The sequence below is a fragment of the Vigna unguiculata genome, chromosome 5, assembly GCF_037176805.1.
Source record: "Vigna unguiculata cultivar grain cowpea cultivar isolate G323 ecotype 2 chromosome 5, ASM3717680v1, whole genome shotgun sequence".
NCBI lineage: Eukaryota > Viridiplantae > Streptophyta > Magnoliopsida > Fabales > Fabaceae > Vigna > Vigna unguiculata.
Window position 1 is genome coordinate 17855889 of NC_140796.1, and position 25016 is coordinate 17880904.

Sequence of the window (25016 nt, forward strand, 5' to 3'; positions counted from 1 at the left end):
TAAAATTTAAAAGATAAAAAGAAATAAAAACAATAGAAAAGAAAATAGATTGATTCCATTGCTTTTTCAAAATAGATTCATCATCGGTTATCTAAAGATTATTGCTCAATTAATTATTGTTGTAGATTTGCAAATTAATCAATGTAAAGTCTCAATTAATTTGTTGGCGTTCTCACTTTTAACCAAAGTACAGTTTCAATTAAAAGTGAGAACTTTTAGATTATCCATAGTAAATTCAATCAAAGTACAGTCTCAATCAAATTTTACTATGCCTAATCATGTCTATTCTTTTATCTCCTCACCAAATAAAAAGCTTAATTAATCAAAGTAAAGTCTCGATTAATTTTCATTAGAGTAAATACCTTTAACCAAAGTAAAGTCTCAATTATTGGTAAAAACTCATTTAATCACATGAAAGTTTCTAAATAAAATCAAAGTAAAGTCTCAATTAAATTTAAAAACCCTTGAACTCATATGATCAACATGCATATAGATTTAAAATCATTACTTTTTACGAGATTCAAAGATAAAAGACATAGATGAATTAAAACCTCAACAATAATAAAAAGAACAAAGAAATTAATTCATTCTAACCTCAAAATCCATAATGAAATTACAATGGAATCAACCCAAGAAGTTTAGCAATCCATGGAATACAAAATAAAAAGAAGAATAGAGAGAAGAAAAGAGAGAGAAAGGAAACGAAATTAGGCACCCCTAAGGGTTCCAAAACTCCGAAGTCCCGAGCTTGTTTTCTGCTTCTCCCTTGGTCTCTTTATATAGGAATTGGACTGGGCTTTTCTGTTGCTAAAATCTCTTAAATATCTTTTAAAATAAAGATAAATATAAATATTTAAAAATACTTGGAGAGATATAGACTATTTGACAAATATAATTGGTTGATAATATCAATATCTAATATAATTAAATTAATTAATTACTTAAAGATATATGATAACTTATCACCAATTAATATTTGTATTAATTTTCCAAATCAACCCTTTGCAATCTCCTTAAATTATCTTCTAAATAATCCAATATCTTCAAGATATATTTGTTTGTTGTGGAACTAAAAAGATTCAAGAAGATCTTGTCATATTTAAAAAGATTTGGTAGTTATTATCTTTTAATATTTTATGATATAATTAAATAAGATAATTATTTAAAAATATCAAATAAAATATCTAAAGATATATTTTCCCAAATTATCTTCTATCATAAAGATAAAGAAAACCGCAAGGTCCAATTTTTCTTTCCTCTCTTCTTGGTTTAGCCAAACTTCTTCACTTTTTCAAGTTTTTCTTGCCGTCTTCAAGCAATGCTTGGCTTGAATTTTTGTGCTTTTGATAATTTTTTATTCTTGGATTTATCTTTAAGGTGTCATGAAGATTTAATCAATATATTTCCACACCTCCATGAGCTCAACTTAGCTGCAGCTGCACTAACACACCTCAAAATATCCAACGAACATTTATGCAACTAAAAAGCTATTTTTAACATGTTTTTGTATCTCTAGCTCAATAAACCCAATTATAGGAAATCCCAATTAAATCAATCTTTAAACACACAAATTCAATTAAATACCCATAATTAAACATTAAATGAGGGCAAAAATACGCACTCATCATACCCACACACTTATCCTTTTGCACTCCTGGGCAAAATCAAACAATTTCAAAACTTAATCTGAGGTATTTTATTTCACATCAACATTGGATCAAAGGAATGAACATCACTGGAGACAAATCAATACTCTAGAGATCAAATTATCATGTATATACAAACAGAAATGTTCTATTTTTCACACATAAGTTAATCTTTTGAATTCACAAGACAATCAATTATGAAAGAAAGCACTCAAGTTAAATGTGTATTTTCTCACCAAAATTCTCTCAAGTGTTTTGGCTTGTGTTTTCACTCAAAATACTCATGTAAGTAAACTCTCATAATACTTAACAAGACTCTAATATTCACAAACTTTCAGAAAATATGCATTCAAAGATCATGAGGACTTTTCACAGGTTATAATGGGGCTAAGGCAAAGGTAGGAAAAATTTTAAGATTTTTGGGTTTTTGAAATTAAAATATAGAAAGAATAATGGAGCATAATTTCAAAAACAACTCTTTTTCGTTTATTGCTTTGTTGCTCTCTCTTTTTTTTAGAAAGCAATTATTTCAACACTTTTTCATCAACAATTTTTCCTTTTGCCATTTTTATTAATTTGTGGGTGAGGTACTCACCCACACACTTTATTCCTCAACCATTCCTGAACATAATCCATTAGCTCCTTCTTTCTTCCTAAGGTAGAATATGGTCTTTTTCTTTTCAAGGTTATGCAATAGGCTTAAAACAAGAAAAAGAGGTTTAAAGCTCAAAGGGGCTACCAATGGATTAATATCAAGGTGGGCTTATTTGGCCAAGTAGCTAAAAACAAGAAATGCCTCTGTCATATCAAATCATGCATATTCACCTAAGATGCAAAACAAAAGACTCAAGCTAAACATTTGAGTATAAACAAACATGAGCAAGTCACTCAAGAAAAAAATAGGAATGACATATGGCAGTTCATCCTTTACATTAAGGCTCAAGACTCACAAGGTCAAATTCTTTCACAAAAGATTTAATCAAGAAATTCTTAAATCAACTTAATTAGCAAATCATAGAAACAGTCCACTCATACCAACATGACTTTTATTTTTCTAGAATTATGATCATCCCAATTATTGAATCAAATCCCAAAATCCAATGTCAATATGTTTTATTGAAAGTAGGGAAATATTTTTGGTGGATTTCTTATGAGACATATTGTTTAAAAGTTTCACTTAGTAAAAAGTTAATACTTTCACAATTTTCTCAAAAAGAAATCACAATTTTTTTTTCTTTTTAAATGAAAACAAAAACAAAACAAAAAAAAAATCCTACCTACAGTTTGTCTCCCCCACACTTATTTCAAAAAAATGTCCTTGATGGACTTATTTTGGGGAGGAAACGAAAAAATTTGTGACTATTGGCTCAATCTGGCCATATGTCAAAATTTATTTTCTTTAATTTTATAAAGTACAAGTCAGCTTGTACAATTTTATTAAAGAAAACAAAAACACATATTTTTGAAAATTTTTTAATATTTTTAAAATTAAAAACAGAAACAAAAAACAAACATGCATGCAAATTAACTTTTCTATCAACAATGATTTCAAAAGAATTTGAATCTAAGCTTTTTACCTGTTGTAGCAACCTTTCTTCTTTTTCTGCAGCCATGTCAACAAAGATAACCACTGAAAACTTATTTGCATCATTCACATCAACAAACTTGATGTGTGGAGTGTGTGGCTTCAACTCAACTTGAGCATCATCAGGTGAATTCAGATGGTTAAGCGGATCATCAGTAATCCTCATAATCTCATCTTCTGAGCAAAAATTTTCACCTGGTGTTGTTGACTCTGCTGCTTCATCATTAACCAAGTCAGTTGCAATAGTAGATGCTTCAGCTGCATCTTCGAATAGTGTAGGCTCTTCAACTACACTTGGTTCCTCCATTGTATTGTTCTCACAACTTTGCTCTTGAAAATAATCATTTGTACTCATATCCTCATCAATGGGTACAACTTTATATTCACATTAAGCATCATCAACATATCCATCAGTAGATATGTTTGTGTGAGAATCTTCAATTACTTCATCAGCAACATCTTTAGCAAAATTGATATGTCCATCAGTAGACATATTACTATGAAAATGATTATATCCATCAGTAGATATATCAATGTGATGTGATTCCGCTATTGGTTTTTCAGACTGATTTTGTAAGCTTTGTGTCGCAGCATTCATCATCTCTTTCTGATCTGTCTGATCCATCTTCATCATTTCAGTCATCATTTTCATCATATCTTCCAAAGTGACCTTTCTCACTGCATCATTCATTAGCTGACTCAAATCTTCAGACATTTGTTCAGCTCTGATGGCCAACTTCAGAAGCACATCTTTGATTTTATGACGAAGTTTGTTAAAATCTGGATTTTCAGGAAATCTTGGATGGGGTTGAGGGGTAGTATTAACAGTTACAAGTAATTCTATGAAGTTGTTCTTACTTGCATCCCTCAACATATCAGACAATATTTGCTTATTTTCGTACCACTCTTGCTCAATATTTCTACATCGTTGATCAACTCGCAACCTTTCATCCATGGACTCTAATTTCTCTATAACTTCACCCATTAATATCATAACTTCCCTGTAGGATGGTCCATTGATTGCTTCAACTTGCTGTGGTGGTACATATTGTTGCTGAACACTATTTGGAACATATGGTTGCTGAGGTGGACACTCAGAATATGGTTGTTGCTCATATCCCAAAAAAGATGATCTAGGATATAGATCATTAAATTTACGTAAAGTTAACCCACTTATATCAGGTGCAGAAGTAGGTGTGACAATTTGTTGCTGAAAATCACGTGGTTGCTGTGGATAGTAATCATAATTCACTTGAAAATCACACAGTTGATTATTTTCATATGAAAAATTATTTTGCATTTTTGAAAGAGGTTTTCTGAAAAGAGATAAGTTGAAAGCTTGTTGAGTAGACTTCTAGGAAAGAGAGGTGTGTCTCAATGGACAACTTAAGTACCTTATCTTTCCTTAGCCAAAGTTTTTCCCAACTAGTTTCACAAATTTCCCAACAAAATTCCTCAAACAAAAATTACGCTTAAAAAAATAACTAAATAAAATAAAATAAAATAACTAAAGAAAAAAAAATGTTAGAACAAAAATTGAGAAAAGAAAATGTTAGTGATAAACAAAAAAATAAAAAAATAAAAAAATAAAAAATAAAAAATAAAATCAAAAGAATAAAAATAGAAATAAGAACTAAAATGATAAAAATTCTAACCGTGTTCCCCGGCAACGGCGCCAAATTTGATAACGCTGTCGTTGACGCGTTCAAATTAATACTACTTATCTATAACAACTTCAGTATTGTTAAGAAAGTAGTCAACAAAATAGTAAGGGTAAAGTAACCCAAAGTCGTCTCCCAACGAACACAGAATTGATTTTTAACAAATTAGTTCTTATAAAACTATACAAAGCGGTTAGTCAAACAAAATAAAAAATATAGGGGATTCAGATAAACAAAGATAGAAATAAAATTTAAAAGATAAAAAGAAATAAAAACAATAGAAAAGAAAATAGATTGATTCCATTGCTTTTTCAAAATAGATTCATCATCGGTTATCTAAAGATTATTGCTCAATTAATTATTGTTGTAGATTTGCAAATTAATCAATGTAAAGTCTCAATTAATTTGTTGGCGTTCTCACTTTTAACCAAAGTACAGTCTCAATTAAAAGTGAGAACTTTTAGATTATCCATAGTAAATTCAATCAAAGTACAGTCTCAATCAAATTTTACTATGCCTAATCATGTCTATTCTTTTATCTCCTCACCAAATAAAAAGCTTAATTAATCAAAGTAAAGTCTCGATTAATTTTCATTAGAGTAAATACCTTTAACCAAAGTAAAGTCTCAATTATTGGTAAAAACTCATTTAATCACATGAAAGTTTCTAAATAAAATCAAAGTAAAGTCTCAATTAAATTTAAAAACCCTTGAACTCATATGATCAACATGCATATAGATTTAAAATCATTACTTTTTACGAGATTCAAAGATAAAAGACATAGATGAATTAAAACCTCAACAATAATAAAAAGAACAAAGAAATTAATTCATTCTAACCTCAAAATCCATAATGAAATTACAATGGAATCAACCCAAGAAGTTTAGCAATCCATGGAATACAAAATAAAAAGAAGAATAGAGAGAAGAAAAGAGAGAGAAAGGAAACGAAATTAGGCACCCCTAAGGGTTCCAAAACTCTGAAGTCCCGAGCTTGTTTTCTGCTTCTCCCTTGGTCTCTTTATATAGGAATTGGACTGGGCTTTTCTGTTGCTAAAATCTCTTAAATATCTTTTAAAATAAAGATAAATATAAATATTTAAAAATACTTGGAGAGATATAGACTATTTGACAAATATAATTGGTTGATAATATCAATATCTAATATAATTAAATTAATTAATTACTTAAAGATATATGATAACTTATCACCAATTAATATTTGTATTAATTTTCCAAATCAACCCTTTGCAATCTCCTTAAATTATCTTCTAAATAATCCAATATCTTCAAGATATATTTGTTTGTTGTGGAACTAAAAAGATTCAAGAAGATCTTGTCATATTTAAAAAGATTTGGTAGTTATTATCTTTTAATATTTTATGATATAATTAAATAAGATAATTATTTAAAAATATCAAATAAAATATCTAAAGATATATTTTCCCAAATTATCTTCTATCCTAAAGATAAAGAAAACCGCAAGGTCCAATTTTTCTTTCCTCTCTTCTTGGTTTAGCCAAACTTCTTCACTTTTTCAAGTTTTTCTTGCCGTCTTCAAGCAATGCTTGGCTTGAATTTTTGTGCTTTTGATAATTTTTTTATTCTTGGATTTATCTTTAAGGTGTCATGAAGATTTAATCAATATATTTCCACACCTCCATGAGCTCAACTTAGCTGCAGCTGCACTAACACACCTCAAAATATCCAACGAACATTTATGCAACTAAAAAGCTATTTTTAACATGTTTTTGTATCTCAAGCTCAATAAACCCAATTATAGGAAATCCCAATTAAATCAATCTTTAAACACACAAATTCAATTAAATACCCATAATTAAACATTAAATGAGGGCAAAAATACGCACTCATCACCACTCTTATCGCCAACGCCGACCTCTTCGCCTGGTCAGCTACAGACTTACCCGGTGTCGACCCACAAGTAGCAGTTCATCCGGATACAACCAGATACCGATGGCTGCAACCGATATGAACAAAACCGCATTCATCAGTGACGACGCCAACTACTTCTACAAGGTTATGCCTTTTGGCCTCAAGAACGCGGGCGCTACCTACCAAAGACTAATGGACAAGGTCTTCAACCACTTGATGGGCAAGTGTGTCGAAGTATACGTTGATGACATGGTCATCAAATCCCCCAACCACATACAACATGCACAAGACCTAACCACAGTATTTTCCGCACTACGACAATACAACCTCAGACTTAACCCTGAAAAGTGCGTATTTGGCGTCGACCGTGGCAAGTTCATAGGCTTCATGCTCACACAACGGGCATTGAAGCAAATATTAAAAAATGCAACACCATCATCGCAATGCGCAACCCCAACAATGTCAAAGAAGTCCAGCACTTGAAAGGCCGCCTAACCGCCATATCTAGATTCCTCCCAAAACTAGTCGAACAAACCCAACCTATTATCCACCTACTCCAAAAATCCGTGAAGTTCTCTTGGAACGATGACTGCGAAAAAGTTTTCCAAAATCTTAAAACCATCCTCACATCCATACCCATCCTCCACAAACCGGATATACATCAACCACTCCTGGTATACATCACCGCAACGGACTACACAATCAGTGTTGTAACATCCTAGCCGGAAATTACTTATAAAATAAATAAAAAATAAAATTTAACCAAAAAACCTCATTTATTAGGAATAAATTTCCAAACGCGGGAAGAAATTTAAACTTAATGTCCAACGCGCCAAAATAATTAATCATAAAGCGCGGCAAAACCAAAATGTAATATAGGTGTCTATAAAAGTTATTACATTAAATCCATAAAATGACAAAAAAAAAATCAATAAAACTCCCAAAGGGGTCCCCTTTCCGTCTCTGTCTCAGTCTGTCCACTTGCATCAACATCTGCTCCTATGTAACAAGTTACATGATCATCGCCACACACACACAGATAGAGTGAGCTCATTTTAAAATACCAAACTAACAACAATAAACAATTAAATACAACATTTAAGCATTTTAAACCCGGGTTAGTATACTTCTCTTTTTATCTCTGACTTCTCCATTTCCACCACTTGTATTAGAAATCTATCCTTTCTATACCCTTTAAGAGAGATCAATGATCGATCTTTGCTGCACGAGTGTCTACTCACCCCTCCTACTACAGGCCACCACCTGATAGTCCACACGTGGGAATAACTTTGCCACAACATCTCACCGTGACACCAAGTGGAGTTTCCCAAAACAAACATAAGTCTATAGTTGTTCCTAGACTACCAAATCTCTATCAGAATCCTCTAAAGAGGGCAATCATCCGAAACCTCGCCGTACGAGCCACAACCTGCACACTCCACTGGACTTCCTAAACCACCAAGCTACAACCTAGGGTGGTCACATGTTACCCTAATACAAGATGCACTTGTAACTGGGCCCCTAGCCAAAGCATCACATCATGATCATACCTTAAAGCGGTATAGAAAACTTTCCTCGCGCACCATCACTGGAGCAAAACCACCTGGCGCGCATCTCACGCCGCTAGGCGGAATTTAGCTCCAAACCGCCTGGTGGGCATCTCACATCGCCAAGCACTAGCACAGTACCACACTGTTTCGTCGCCGCCTGGCACTTCCAACTCGCGCCGCTAGGCGCCCATCGCCTTCCAGGCCTCTTGCTTCTTGGTTTCGCTTGGCGGAACCCACCCTACCACCAGGCGCCCTGCGCGCACAGTCACCACTGTCACTGTTTGAGACTCTACCGCCTGGTGGCTCGCCCCGCGCCGCCAGGCGCTATACCAGTAGCGCAATGCTACTGGTTTTTGGCATTTTTCCTCAAGTCTTAAGAGACCCCAAACATACCATGCATCATTCTTATACCAATCATAGTATTTATAGACATAATACTATAATCAAACACAACATATACCAATAACTCATGCCCAATTCACATATACACAATTAAATCATACCAATTCGATTATCATCTTGCACATTTACTCTTCATCAATTTCTACTATAAACCTGCCACATACACTCAAGGTACTTCAAGTATTATGATCTTATAGTCTAAAAATCCTATAAATCATGTCACCTCAGTTTGGCCATTATTGCTAAAAAAAATCCATTCAATCATACTCCAGGCACAACCACACTACCAAGTATTCGCAGTTTCACAATTTCAAACTCACTTTTCCTTAATAATATAATTTTGTACTACTCAATCACCATATTATACATGAGTATTTCACAATCATATAACCCAACCATACATATCTCATTATTACATTTTTCTCATAACTAAGGTTCATATCAGCATGCAAATTATTTTCTTACATATATATCTTGATTATACCTTCTCATTCATTTTCATATTGTATCCGACACGCACACCACCACTCACCATACATACAATATTCACACTCTAGCTGGACTGGGCCGTTGCCTAGCAACAACTATTGGCCGCCTGGCGGCCCACAAACTTCTGGATTCAATCCAGATTCTTCCTGCAACGATGCAAGCCCTAACTTCCCCAATTACCACTCTTCTACACGTTTTGATATATTACCATTAGCAAGCAAATTGTTCAATTCAATATTAACATCATTTCATTCTTGATATTCCATAGAGTACCAATCAACCCATATGTTACATATTATCTCATCTCTTATACCAGCGTAACCTCTCATACCCAATCAAACAAGGATTCATACAATTTTCGCAACTACTCAATACAAACAATAATTCATCAAGCCAATGACTCACACACAATAGAATTTCAATCCTAGCATCATCACACCACAAAAACATTAACCAACAGAGAAAACTGGGCAACCTAGTTCGTGCCGCCTGGCGGGTCTCCTTCGGCCGCCTAGTGATTCATAAAGAAACCCAGAAACTGGGTGCATAACGCATGTGCCGCCTGGCGGCAGTTCATGCGCCGCCAGGTGGTTTGTGGAAAAATCCAAAAAACGTGAATGGAACAAGAATTTATAGGCTTTTCATCTCAAGCATAACCCAGAACACATCATTATATGACAGCAAAAATTAAAACACGTAATAAGAACTCCCCTAACCTGGTTCCCTCGCTTAGACTTGAAAATTGAGGCTTTTCCTTGGATCCCCGATGAACTCCCCTTGACTTTCCTCCAAACCAGTACCCTTGTTCCTCTTCAAAACTCACGTTTCTCCTCTATCAACACCCTCCTCACTATCCTCAAACTATCAGACTCAAGGATGCTCTCTTTCTCCCTCCATTCTTCCCTTTAATGATACTTTAATGGTGATTAATAAAAAAATGAAAATAACCTTAAGCTTAGTTTTAATTGTCATTCAATTTGCTATTCTATTTGATTTTCCAGCACCTTTGGCTGCTCCTCTAGCTAGGGTTTCTATTGCCCCTTCACATTCTTACCAAAACTAGAATTGATAAAAAGAAAGTTTATTATCCTGTCTAAGCCAAGGTTTGAACCCATCACCATACAATTGCAATTCAAGTTCACAACCATTTCAACTAAGTCATCTTTCATGATAAAATTCATACCTCAAAGGTTATATCCTACTTATCACGCTCCAATCACCTTACCAGAAAAAATAATAAAGTTAAATAACACAAATGGCATACACAGGACTTGTACCCAAGTCCTCTCATACAATCAAAGTACTCTTAACCACTTGAGCTAGTACTTTTCCACGTCATAAAGGTTAACATTTAATGTCATAGAGGCTTCTCCTACCTGCATTTATTAAATAATTATTTATTTAATTATTTAAATTTAGTGGGTCTTACAAGTGTCGCCCTCGTCCAAGAACTTGCTAGCATCCAACACCCAGTGTACTTCGTCAGTAGAACTCTACAGGATATAGAGACCAAATACCAGATGGTGGAAAAATTGGCACTCTCCCTGGTGCATGCAGTGAGACGACTACGCCTTTACTTCCAAAATCGCAACATCATTGTTAAAACCGACTACCCCATCCAAAAAATCCTCCAAAAGCTTAATCTTGTCGGACGGATGTCATCTTGGGCCGTGGAGCTCTCTGAGTTCAACATTCGTTATGAACTACACGGCCCCATCAAAGCCCAATGCCTACTTGAACCTACAACACACTCCCGAGGAGGACCAATGGACGCTATATGTTGACGGTTCCTCTAATCCAAAGGGCGCAAGCGTTGGCATTGTCCTAGAAGGCCCCAACCAGATCCTCATTGAAAAATCACTCCACTTCGCCTTCAAAACCTCTAACAATCAAGCCAACTACGAAGCCATCCTCACAGGTCTATCCCTGGCACGCGAAATCGGCTTAAAAACACTCATATGCAAGTCAGATTCCAAGTTCACTATAGGCCACCTTAACGACGAATTACAAATAAAAGATGCCACTCTTCTACAATATTACCACCTAGTCTGCAACGTCATACAATCTAGCTTTGACCGAGTATGTATCCAGCACATCCCAAGAAATGAAAATGATCGAGCAGATGTTCTATCAAAACTAGCAAGCACTAAGCTCAAAAGCAGGCATAAGTCTATACTACAACAAATGCTATCTACACCATCCATAACAAACATCTGCCTCAACCTAGGCCACACCAATAATTGGACAACCCCATACATCTAATACCTCTAAACCGGCAACCCCCACCCAATACAGACAAAGGATGGCTGGCCAAAGTCGCACGGTATACGATGATAGGTGACGAACTATACAAGTGAGGGTATAACCATCCATTGCTCAAATGTGTTACAAAGGAACAAGCCTAATACGTACTTAAGGAAATACACAAAGGAATATGCGGTTACCACTCAGGCGCACACACCATGACCACCACAATACTCTAAGCCAGCTACTTCTGGCCAACCATGGAGGCGGATTGCTAGACTTTGTCAAGAAATGCATACCATGTCATAAACATGGTAATCTCATCCATCAGAAATAGGAACAACTGCATTCCATACTCTCCTCATGGCCATTTGCGAAATAGGGAAATGGACATCCTCGGACCTTTCACCCCGGGAAAGGTGTAAGACTCGTGAAATTTAATTAATTAAATAAATAATTAATTAATAAATGCGGGTAGGAGAATTAATTATGACATTAATTATGAGTGGAATGACGTGGAAAAGTATTAGCTCAAATGGTTGAGAGTACTTTGGTTGTGTGAAAGGACTTGGGTTCGAGTCTTATGTATGCCCTTTTGTGTTATTATTCGTTGTTATTTTTAAAATGTGATAATCATGTTGTGAAATAGTATGACAATTGAATTATGATTGTTAGCATGAAATCTGAATTGGTTAAGTGGTTGGATATTGATTTGGGGAATTGCATGGTTGTGGGTTCAAGTCTTGGTGAACTTAAATTGAACACTTTTTAGTCATTTTTTGTTTTTGGCATGAAGATGAAGGGTTAACGTAAACCCTAAACCCTACAGAAAGAGAGGCTGAAAACGGATCATAAAGGGGTCCATGAATGGCAATTAAAATCCCAATTAAGTTTAAATTCGTTTTGTATTATTATCTAGTTTTTTAGGACACCTTTAAAAGGCCAAAGTGAGGTAGAGGGAAGGGTTTTGGCAAGCTGAAAAATACACCAGAGAGAGAGAGCACGAAAATCTGAAATTCTGTGAGTTGGAGTGAGACTTGAGGGGCTGAATAGAGAGGAACCAAGAAGGGTTGGTGATCAAAGGAGAATTTCTCAAATTATCAAGGTTAAAAGCTAAGGATCTAGGTTAGGGGAGCTTCTTACATTAATTTGATGTTGTGGTTTGAAATGAATGATTATTATACGTAAATTGGGTATGGTTGTTTCTTGCTCTGTGTTTCTGTTGAGATTCTGGAAATTTTCCAAAAACCGCCTGGCGGGCTATGCATAGCCGCCAGGCGGCTCATTCGTTTTATGTGTGTTTTCTGTGCTGCTGGATGCAGCACTTGGCGGTGAGGCCCTGTACCGCCAGGCGACTCAAAGCCTGTATAAGTTCTAGGTTATTTCTGGATGAGGAGCCTAGCGGTATTCGTGAATCCACCAGGCAGCACGAATCAGTGATATGATTTTCATGGTTTTGTACGTTCTGGCATGTTTTTGATCGGGGGAAAATCATGGGATAGCTCTTAAATGATAATTTGACGTAGTAATTCATTGAAATTAGTATAATTACGAGAGGAAACGAATGGAACAGTGTAAACTATATGTTAGGGTTAACAGGTTGGGAAATATTGAAAGAGATGGATGATATGTGAGGAATTAGACTGTGATCTCACCTGAAAATAATTAGAGTTAATCAAAGTACTATTGGTACTAGGCCCGGGTTGAAATAAAGGAACATCATACTAAAACACCTGTGAAAAATGGAAGAGTGCGGGAATAGGATTGTTGGGCAACAAAACTGGATAAAGGTTCCAGAACTGGTGTGCCGCCTGCCGGCCTATCGAAGCGCTGCCAAGCGAGGGCGTGAGAGCAGAAACCAAATTGAGAAGTTTGGGGATGTTGGGTTCGACCTGTATCTTGTGGTAACCATGAAGGGAGATAACATTGAACAAAAAGTAAAAATATCAATTTTGGTAATGACTTGGGAGTTGATGAGTAAGTAGAACGGGGAGAGAATGAGAATAAATATGTGACGAGAAATATGTGATCTTAAATTGGTTGAGTTGATATACTTGACATAGGTTAGTACAAGTTTTACCAATCCTAGCTAACTGAATCGTGGACTGATTTAGCGAGAGTAGCAAGCTAAGTATAAGAAACCCATAGACTAACAGATTACGGTGTATGATATAGTAGTGGTATAGCAAAGATGGACTTAATGGATTACTACCCATCGATAGAGGTGTTAGACGAACTTTAAGGGGTGCAGAAATTATATGTGAGTAGTGTATGGAGAGTTTGGGGAAACCAGCCGTGCCTATGATGAAGTGGAGAAGTCACATGAGAGTGGAACCAGGTAATATTACCCTGGATAATAAGGGAACCTGATTAGTTAGTGAAGAGAGTGTGCAAATATGTGGATTTATAAAACGGATCAGTGCAGGAAGATCAACACAACTCGTAATACTGGTATGGCGCCTGACGGGGACATTGGAACCATCGGGCGATAGCGAGGGAAAAGTGGTGTTCTAGCGTGGTAGCGCCTGGCGGAGGGGGAGGTTCCGCCAGGCGATAGCGACACGAATAGTGGCTCCTGGAGCAGCGTCCGCCTGGCGGTGTGGACTGTCCCGTTAAGCAGTAGTTACAGATTTTGTGAGTCTTGAGGCGCTTGGCGCCTGGCGGTACGTGTCCCCCGCCAGGCGGTTTGGAAGATGTGGCGCCTAGCGGTACGTGTCCCCCGCCAGGCGGTTTGAAAGATGTGGCGCCTAGCGGTACGTATCCCCCGCTAGGCGATTTGGCTGCTATAAGTCCTAGTTAGTGGACTTTGTAGGGTGTTCTATAAGGCTTTTGGTGGTGCTTCAAAGGTAAGATTGCTGGGTTCCTTGAGTTGAGCTCAGAACGTATCCCTTGAGTTGAGCTCGGGATAAGGGTTAAGCACGTACATTCCTCGAGTTGAGCTCGGAATGACATCCCTCGAGTTGAGCTCGGGATGGCGAATGAACACGAGGAACCCTTGAGTTGAGCTTGGGTTGGCGAGTGTTGCCGGTGTGAGTGTGCTGGTTGTGGCCAGTACGGATGGGTCCAGTTAGATTGCCCTCCTTAGTTGTTGACTGACGAGTTTGGTAGTCTTGGGACATTACGGACTATGTTCGTAATTGGGAACTCCACATGACGTTGCGGTGTGTGATCCGTGGCATTGGTTCCCGCACGTGCTCTATTGGTTGTGGCCGATAGGTTTGGCAGCAAATTACCTTGGAGTAATCACTAGAAGAGATAGAACCCGAATGGTCTGGTTGTGGCCAGACGCTAGAGAATTGATTAAGAGATAGTATTTTGATACTTGTGGAGCTTATATCTGTTTAATTGGTTATGTGATATTTTGTTATGATGTATGTTATTTTCATAAGCTCACCCTATCTGCTTGTGTTTGGCGATGATCGTGTACGTGGTACACGTGAGCAGAGGATGTTGATGCAGGTGGAGCCGGTGATGCTTAGTCACGAGTGGGGGTTCTACTGAGGGAACTTCTTATATTTACTTTAATTGCTTTTGGAAACTGTTGTAAACCCTGATGGGTGAAACTATAACATTGTTATTTTGGTTTATAGAGTGGATGTTTATAAACTTTATCCGATCATTTAATAAATTTTAAATTTCCCGCATTTTTGGGAAATGAGGTTATTCATAAATGCGATGACTTTATATATTTAATTGTTTTATTTATTTAAACCAGTAATATCCTTGACGGGATGTTATAAAAGGGACAAGTGAAATTCCTCATTGTGGGCATCGACTACTTTACGAAGTGGATAGAGGCTAAGCCATTGGCCACAATCACAACCGAACAGGTCCATACCAGATACGTGACGACGCAGGAGGAGGCGCTTATAGGCTTGAGCAACTCAGGAGAAGAGATATCGAACACATGGAATGCATCTCATCTTAAGTTCCCCATCACTTACCACAAGTAAGCGGCCTGGGTCAAACACTATTTATCTGATTTAATTTCTTAAGTTCCCCACCACTTACCACAAGTAAGCGGCCTGGGTCAAACATTGTTTATCTGGTTTAATTTCTTAAGTTCCCCACCACTTACCACAAGTACGCGGCCTGGGTTGAACATTGTTTATCTTGTTTAATTTCTTAAGTTCCCCATCATTTACCACAAGTAAGCGGCCTGGGTCGAACATTGTTTATCTATTTTAATTTCTTAAGTTCCTCACCACTTACCACAAGTAAGCGGGTTGGGTCGAACACTATTTATCTGATTTGATTTCTTAAGTTCCCTACTACTTGTCACAAGTAGGCGGTCTGGGTCGAACACTATTCATCTCTTTAATATATTAAGTTCCCCTATTACAACGTTCGCGCAAAAACACTCAAATTAATTCCCACAAACTCCAATACTACTTATCGAATTTAACGATCTATAAAGCAAATACCGCATACATTATATCAGATTCACACCAACATCATACAATAAACATGCTCCTATAGCACATGCTATCAGTATCAAGCAACAACAAATATGCCCAGAATATTCATCATATTAACAAAAAAGTAAATAGTGTAAGATTATTACAAACTTAGGATTAATATCGAATTGAAAGCATAAAACAAAAATCCTAAGTTGCTCCTTGATCAACATCCTCCACGGCCACGACATCATCAGGATTTGCATCTAGCTCCTCCGCCATCTTCCCAGCTTCCTCCTCAGGGCTAGATTCTGCCTCGCTCACAAGCTGACCATCAATAATATCTTTGTTGACATCAAATCTAACGTCAGAAGCATCAACATCTTTGTGAAAGAAGGTCGCTTGTCGTAAGCCCTTTTAGAAATCATTGATGTGTTCTTGAATAATGCAACCCTTGAGGTCTTCCAACTCCGTCTCGAGATCGTCATGTTTTTCCTTCAACTCGTCATAATCGGCCTCGAGGTCCATAATCCTTCCCTTCAAATTTTTCTCAGACTCCAAACACAACACCTTCCAAGTCCCCAACCTTTTCTTCTCCTCTAGCCACTATTCCCTCTCCTTCTCCCAAGCCGCTTTCTCTTCGGCATGTTTGTCGACTTGGCCCTGTAGCTCCTCTACCTTAGACCGGTTACCCTCCTTCAACTCTCGCTGATACAAAGAACCCACTTTGCGTCCCAAGATCAACGCTTTGCTGTTAAATTCCAACATAGCCTTAACCATGGCATTAGGCTCCATGTTGTCAATATAATTGACCAGAGATTCTGACAAGTTAATATCAATATCATGACGGACAATCGTCTTTGGTAACTCAATAAGCTCGACCTCGGGTTTCTTCGCACCAACAGAGGATCCCGACCCCAACAAAGCGGCCTTTACCCTTTTGACATCCTTACCCCGCCCTGCTTAGCGGGCACCTTCGCTTTCCTCTTGGACCCCTTGTGCACATGAACTTCCACAAGAGGATCTTGTAGATTGGGTACTTCAGTGCTCCAAAAGCTCTGGCCTTCGTCGCCTTCTCTTTGCGAAGAGCTTGAAAGAGATTCAAGTTTTTCTTCCCAATCTATGCCATATGACCTACAACAATAACAACAATGCCGATTAGTTAACTCAAACACACCCTACCATCTAAAATACAAAAAGATACCTTCTATATCAACAATTGGATGTATCAAATTATAATCCCTAACTAAACCCTTAGTGGGCATCTTATCAGTAAACTTCATTAGGGTATCCACCACCTCCCTATCTACCATTGACAACTCCTCCCTCTTCATATCCTTATCCTGCCAGGGGTTGTCGGTTCAACTAAAGGGGAATTTAGTGTTCCCACTGTCAGTATAGAAATATGAACGACCAGGCTCCTTGCACCACCTTGAAGAAACCATATTTGAAATGCTTAAACGACTGGGTAAATGCATCCAGCCTACTTATCCCTGGCTGACTTATTAACGACAACCATGTTGTTAGACTCCTGGGACGAGTATCATAGAAGTATAGAAATGACTGTAGATATAGAGACTGGCACAACACCCAGAAAGATTGAAGATAGGCCTAGTTGTTCGAATGCAGTTGGGTAGGAGCAACATTCAGTAAACGCAGCACCCCATAATGAAGTCATCAAACGGTAACCTAACGTACAACTGTGAAAAGTGGCACATATACATATAGAAAAAACCCTCTACAACACCCTCTTGGCCGTGGCAAACGTAGTCGACAACGCTTACCCTCTCCAAAGCCACTATATCTCGGCTTACATTCCTCTCCAGGATAGGTATACAATTGAGCCACGACTTCAGCAGACGAGACCATCTGAACAAGGAATGTTGGGTCTGCACATCTTCAGCCACCCATTCATATCCGGCCTTTGTCGGCCAATTACTTTCCGCCAACTCCTCTGGTGGGTCCTCCCCTAATTTAGCAACTGTCTCCATTGGAATCCTCCCCACACCGACTGTTCGACCACCACTCCCATTATTTGACCGACTACTCCCATCTCCCCCAGAACGCTCACTCCCACTACCCGAACTAGATAACGACACACTATCACTAGCACTAGACATACCTTTTTTGATAGTAAGACAACGACAGAAACAAAGAACTTATCGGACAATCTCACACACACAAATAACCTCTCTCAAATTTCTTGTAAATGAACCAAGGTAAACAAATTTCCATCAACAATTTTATTTATAGCCAACATTTGAACCACTACAACTTTTCTCGCCAAAAGCAACAATCACATGAAGCGTCACAACGAAGCGAAACGTCACAGCGAACGCGAAACGTCACAACACTTAAAATGGCGGCGCAAATCCCCTTGACTAGACTTTTGACATCTGACATTCCCTCATCTCCCGTCGCTTATTATGCCTTAGTCTTAACATTGTTCATAACACTTTAAGACTGGGGGACTACCATACCATACCCCAACAAGAGGTAATTTTTCTTGCAAACTGCACGAACCAGAAGCCCCATCATCACGACAATCTGCATTACTTTAATTCAACATAACAAGACGAATACCGCAATCTGTTGCACCTATAAGCCTTTGACGCCACATCTGTTCCGACAAAGGACTAGGGGACTAGTGTATTATACCTAGGTGGACCAAGGCAAGTATACGGCCAAGGCCGCCTAAGCATAGTCCTGGTAATAAAATCAGCAAGTTGATAAATAGTCAAGCATAACATAACAACAAAAGGCGGTACATAATGAGTCAATGACCTCGAGCTTATAACGACACACACAAGCCCCTAGTGCCAGCAAACATTAACACAGGGCTTGGGCCAAGCCCAGGCCCATCTAGAATCCAAAGTATTGGCCAGCCCATAAAGGTGGCAACCACAATTAATGACTCTATAAATACACGTGGACCTCATCAATTAAGAGGTACACTCTCATTAATTCCCTAATATGAGATTTGACTTTGAGAAGACTTTTTTGTTGACTTCATTGTCGGAGTCCTCTCCGCAAGTAACCCCCTAAGGGTCCAAACCGTATATGCTAACATATGGCGTGTAAAAGTCAAGAAGGAACCGGCTCGAGAGGTCAAGGATTGAGGTAAGACATTATTTGTGTCCCCTAATATCTCTTGTTTGTTCTCCGCAGGAACATATACCTTACATTTGTAAGAGGTATCCTTGTCACATGGAGAAACAAGAAGCAAAACAAGTTTTAGCCAAATTCTATGTATAAGCTAAGCATTTGTAAGAAAATTCTTGTATTATATGGAGATTTGTGATTCAGACTACTTCAAGAATTAGGCCATGCATATATACATATTATACTCAATTCAATTGTATCGTGATAATAAAGCTATGCACGACAATGCTTGCAACCTTGTCCTGAAGCATGTGGATAATTTTTTCATAAAGAAAAAACTTGATAAAAATATTTAGAAATTGATAAATATTCAACCTGAAAATTGGACTATAAATATTCTTACTATGACAAGCTAGATTTGCAGGAGATTATTAAATAAGTTAGAAATATATAAAATCTATTTACCAACTTGAGCGAGTATTGAAATGAAAAAAATTAATTAAATAAATTATAAATTTATATAACGGCATAAAATTTTGTATATTAATTTTTTAATTTAATTCTGAATTGTAGGAATAAAATACTCATATATTATATAAGAAAAATATATAAATAAAAATTATAAAATGAATTTTATTTTCCCATTGAAGTCTAAATTACACCAAATTTAAAATATTAAATTTAAACTAATTTTCAAAATTAAAAAAAAAATCAACTTTATTAATTTTCAATACGTTTAAATAAAAATAATTTTATTTATTTTTATTAAAATTTAAGTGTGAAATCCAACGTTGGGTGGAAACGGTGGTGCAAAACTCAGAGTGGACCAGCTATAATAACCCCGCATGACGAGGGTTACTCGAGAAAACAGTAAAAGAGAGTACACAAAGCCTCTTTTCATTCTTCCACCTTACACATACAATACAACACACAAGATCCTTCCTATTACTCCGATTTCTTCAATTTCTTACTTAACTGCATACAGTCGACAAAACGTGACACGGTGAAAAGATCTTAGTTTTGCACCCTCGTCTGTTTCACAGTAAGTTACGCCATGCTTGCTTTTTTGTTTTGTTTTCTTCCCAGAAAAGTTTTTCTCGTTGGAGAACGCAAACAAGTACTTGTTTAGATCTTTTAGATGCACCTTCTACACTTTGGCAACTACCGTCTCTCTGTGGGGAAACCTTTATGTATATATTTATATTGTTGTGTGTGTGTGAGAGAAAGTGAGGTAGAGTTTATAAGTTTTCTTGGTCAAAGTGATTTTTCTCACGGTCCCTTGAGATGTTAGAATTGGGTTAAAGAGCATGAGATTGTGGTAGTCTTCTAATAGAAACAGAGTGTGGCTGTATCTTGGAAGATTGTTGGGTGTAGCGGGATTTAGATGTTAAAGTCCATTCTTGAACAAAATGACTACGGAGTTTGTGGATTTGGTAATTGGTGGTAATACAAGTCTAGAATAGTTTAGTTTTTAGCAGAGCTAAACCAAGCGTTTTAATGGTTAAGCTGGGCTTGGTTATTGTATGAAGTTGATGTTTAGGGTTTTGGTAATTTCCTTTTCTGGAGGAATTTCGCAATTTGTTTGTGTGGTTCCTAGATTTACAAGCTTAATTTTTATTCTTTCATTTAATATATCATAAAATCCATGCATTGGCAGTTTATGTAAATCTTTTAGTTGCTTGTATGTTCCATGGCCTTTTTGTCATCCCCAAAAGCAAATGGAGCGATGCATGGACTGGGATAAGAGTTATGATTGGATAAATTATGATGATACAATAGTTTTAGCCATTTAATCTTGCTGCGGCACAAGTGTTATCTAGTGTTCGTTTGGTTGTACTTATTTTATAGAAATAAATCAATTTTTTTCTCTCTTCCATCTTCTTGAGAGTTTTCCAAAAACTAAAGTGTTTTTTTTTTTTTCTCAAAAATAATCCCAATACTCATACTCTAGACAAATTATGTATGAAATTGACTCAATTTCCTTAAAATTTAATTCATTTTACTGTTCTTCACTTTCTCCCTTCCCTTTCTCATTTGCCTTGGTCGTTCAAAGAAACTGTCACTCTGGTTCAGCCTAAAGTAGTTTTCTCAAAAGCCTGGAGATAATTCAGTTTTATCTTTTCGTAACCTAAATAAATATGAAATATGTGCATGCTGAGGTTTATTCTCCTTTGTTTTTTTTCGCTGAATTTGTTGGACACACTTTTGTTGGGATTGATAATGCATCTGCTAACTCATAACCACTGAATATTATATCTTTTGTACCATGAATATTTGAAATTGCTTATCTTAATGATACAATGGGCAGACTTTTATGGATTTTGTGGTGGTGGATTTGGACAAGGCAAATGAAGCTGAGCGTAGCTGTCTAGAAGAGAGTACAAGTATATTTGAAGGAGTTGAAATCCAAGAGCCTTATGTGGGCATGGAATTTGATTCTGAAGTAGCTGCTAGAAAATTTTATGTTGATTATGCCAGACGGGTAGGATTTGTTGTACGCATAATGCAAAGGCGACGTTCTGGAATTGATGGGAGGACTCTTGCTCGTCGACTTGGATGTAACAAACAAGGATTCTCACCAAATACCAAGGGAGCACTGGGACCAGAGAAAAAGCCAAGACCTAGTGCCCGTGAAGGTTGCAAGGCAACTATCTTGGTAAAGTTAGAAAAATCTGGAAAATGGGTTGTCACCAGATTTATAAAGGATCACAACCATCCTCTAATTGCTACAGCTAATGGATTTGGCACAGTGGTGAGCTTTCTGCTTGTTTAAATTATTCTGTATTATTCATTGTGCATTTGGTAACAACTTATTTCATACAATTTCAAGTGATAATCTTTTTTTTTTTTAGTTTACTTTTTGGGGTATGGTCTGTGAATTGTGCATGTAAGACCTATAGTAACTACTGATAACATTAATTGCGTAATAGTCATTTCAATATATTTTGTTTACATCTGTCATAATCTGAGACATCGGTGTTCACTAGTTTGTAAGACTATGTTTATTTGGATTTTTGCATAAATGGAGTCACAACAAGTGTTTTTGCAGAATTGCTAAATTCTATAAATGAGACGAAAAATAATGACATTTATCAGGAGTACTTTTCCTGGTGCCTTTTGTTTGTAACTACCACTGATTTTGTATTGTGTAGGTGGGGAATATTTATGAAATTTTATTAATCGTCAGATTTAGGGAATATCATGTGTGAAGAAGACTTGCAGAAACACTGATAAGGAGAGTAGAGCAGATGCTAGATAGAGAGGGTAGTCTTATCACTAGAGGTAAAGGGAGACTGTCAAAAACTATAGGCGAAACAGAAAGGATATAGGGGGTACTGATTTGTCTACAAACATGATTTAGTGGAGCATTATGCATTATGTGATGTGATAATCATATGGCTGAGCCCACCTAAGGGAAAAAAGGCTTATTGGTTGTAATCAGTTGTAATCAAATATGGACAATTGAGTCATGACTGTATCCTTTCTTCCAAAATCTAATATAGTTTATGTACTTGAAAATGAGATTATGTTTCCATAACAATTGTTGTCTGATACCAAGATTTTTAATTAATTATTTAAGATGTCATGTTCAGTTCCTAAGCTTTCTATTGAATTCAAGCTTGAGATGACATGACAGTGGAAGAATTAGAGATTAAATCAAGCGGGAATTTCTGATTTCAAAGGGATAGAAATTTATAAGCAAAGGGAAATGACCTAATTGAAGCCCTGTGATGTGTGACCGAGGACAACTTTTCACGAAGATCAATAATGGAAATATTGCCAATGATGTGCTGCTACCCAACAATTTAAGCTTTAAAGTTGGATTGGGTCTTGATATGGTCAGAGACTCCTTGACTAAGTTATTGGACGTTTAATTAATGTTGTATTGGTTCTCGATTGTTACCAATTGATTCCTTGGAAATCTTCACGAGCAAAGAGGTTGTTGTTCTTGATCTACAGTGCTATCTTACATTCCCACTCTTCTATAGTATTTTTCTTTTTTCCTTCTCTAGATCATACTTTTGAGTATTGTTTCCTCTCCTCTGTAAATATTCAGTTTGCTGAGCGTAACTTCATTCACCATGAAGTTTTACTGGAATTAGTATTCCATTACTTGGTGATGATGGGTAAATTATGATCTTGCGTGGCTTAAATTGTCTGGATTTAACACTAATACTACCTACCTATGCTATATATAAAACACGATAACTTGTAAGAGTGGTCTGTTATGTATCGTGTTTATTGGATTTTTCTGGTAGTTATCTTGGAGGACAGATGATAGGTTTGACATTGTTTATAGTAGAAGAAAGAAACAAGGCAGTTAGGACAGTAATGTTTTATAACTGTAACAGACATTATAAATAGTCTGTTTTAGGTGTGTGGAGGGGTTAGGTAGTGGTTATATCTTAGTTTTTGGTGGGAAAAGGTTGTAGAGAGTGAAGCCTCTCAAAATACCTCAGCTGTAATTGTTGTTCTTGTCTATTTCTCTACTACATTGGTAAGGAATAAACCTTCTTGGAATAAACCTAATAGAATAAGTAGCATGAATATGAGGAGGGAGTTGGGATTTATTGGACATGTACTCCGAATATACCTCCAAAGTGTAATGTTTTCATCCCATTGGCTACTGTTTAGCTATAAAAAGTTTGTTTTCAATCCTTTCTTGAGTTCTTACCCAAATCTGAGTTGGGTCTAACCAATTACTAGGGACAACTAGCGGTTCTCAGTTGAAGCTAGGCTGCCAGTACCATGTGAACTAAAAGATAATTTAGAAAGGCCTGTTCCTGTTGTTTTATTGTGTTGAAAGATCGTGGTTTTTGTATGTGTAGTGAGTGTTCATGTTTATTGTTGGAGTTACATGTGCAAGGAGGAAGACATTGCTCATTTATCTAGTGAACACGATAATAATGGAAGGTAAATTGTCAAATAAGAAAGTTCACAAAGCTAAACTGTAGCTCTCTCCAAATTTCATTATTTAAAATGCCGAGGATTGAATAATTCTCTTGCAAAGTAATGGATGTAGTTATGGAATTATAGGTGACATTTGGTGCTTTATTGCAATGCATTACATGCTAAGTACATATAATTGTAAAAAGTCTCCTGTATTTTGGTGAAAACATATGAACACAACATTTTGTTTCTTTCCTAGTTTTGTTTTGTTGGGTTTGTTTTTTATTTTATCTTCATTGTCCTATTCCAAAGGTACTTTGATGTTTGAATCAACACCATTTCAAAAAATATATATTTTTCCTCTTCTTGTAGGGTGATAAAGATAAGAAAATTTCAGAACTTACAATGGAGTTGGAACGCCAAGATCAACTTTGTGCTTCATACCGAGAAAAACTGCTCAGCTTCATAAACAATGTTGAGGAGGAGACACATGAACTGTCCACAAAAGTTCAACTCGTTGTCGAAAATGTAAGGAGAGCTGAATCAGAATTGAAAAAATGTTCACTGAACATAAAGCCTTGGTGCTTAACCTGATTGTATAAATGAGAACGAGTATAGTAAATAATTTTACTACGTATAGGTCTCCTTTGTTTATACATCGAAATCTGTTCTTTGCCTTCTCAAGAGGACAGGGAAAGATTATTGAGGGAATGAAACCGTAAGGCTCCACAGTCACCAAACTTTTGCAGAAGAAATGGAGTACACTATCTATTACTGCATCCTTTGAAAAGGTTCAAAATTTTCCACTTTAGTGTAATGACTGTACATTCTATTAGTTAATATCTTTCCTGTTAGGCGTCTTACAAATCAAGATTTTCAGTTCAACCCAAATTAAAGTAAAACTTCTCTAGCTTTACGGAATAAAGTTATGAATATCTTCTCAATCTTTTTATGTTTAGCATTTTATTTGAATATTTTAATGTGACTGAGATTTTGCTAACGCCGCAAGTGATTAATTAAGAAATGTTAGGCTATTATTCTAAATTGTAGGGTCTAAACGTATAATTGGCTTTAAGTGGATGGAAAACAACACTAAGATATAGTCCCACTTTCTTCACCATTACTCCTGAAAAACAGCATTCGACCTTTAAAATATAC

At 36.6% G+C, this 25016-nt stretch overlaps 1 protein-coding gene across 1 annotated transcript; it reads left to right on the plus strand.

Annotated features, from left to right (window-relative positions):
- Positions 1–20094: 20094 nt before the first annotated feature.
- Positions 20095–24802, plus strand: LOC114183030 (protein FAR1-RELATED SEQUENCE 2-like). The gene is made up of 3 exons (XM_028069861.2): positions 20095–20515; positions 21277–21720; positions 24231–24802. The coding sequence occupies exons 1-3, from the start codon at positions 20492–20494 to the stop codon at positions 24450–24452; spliced, it is 690 nt and encodes a 229-aa protein (XP_027925662.1). The 5' UTR covers positions 20095–20491; the 3' UTR covers positions 24453–24802.
- Positions 24803–25016: the final 214 nt, after the last annotated feature.

Coding starts and splice junctions, on each gene's coding strand:
- LOC114183030 (XM_028069861.2), top strand. CDS start 20,492: ATGAAGTTGATGTTTAGGGTTTTG. Junction 20,516..21,276: donor AGTTGATGTTTAGGGTTTTG/GTAATTTCCTTT, acceptor TACAATGGGCAG/ACTTTTATGGATTTTGTGGT. Junction 21,721..24,230: donor CTAATGGATTTGGCACAGTG/GTGAGCTTTCTG, acceptor CTCTTCTTGTAG/GGTGATAAAGATAAGAAAAT.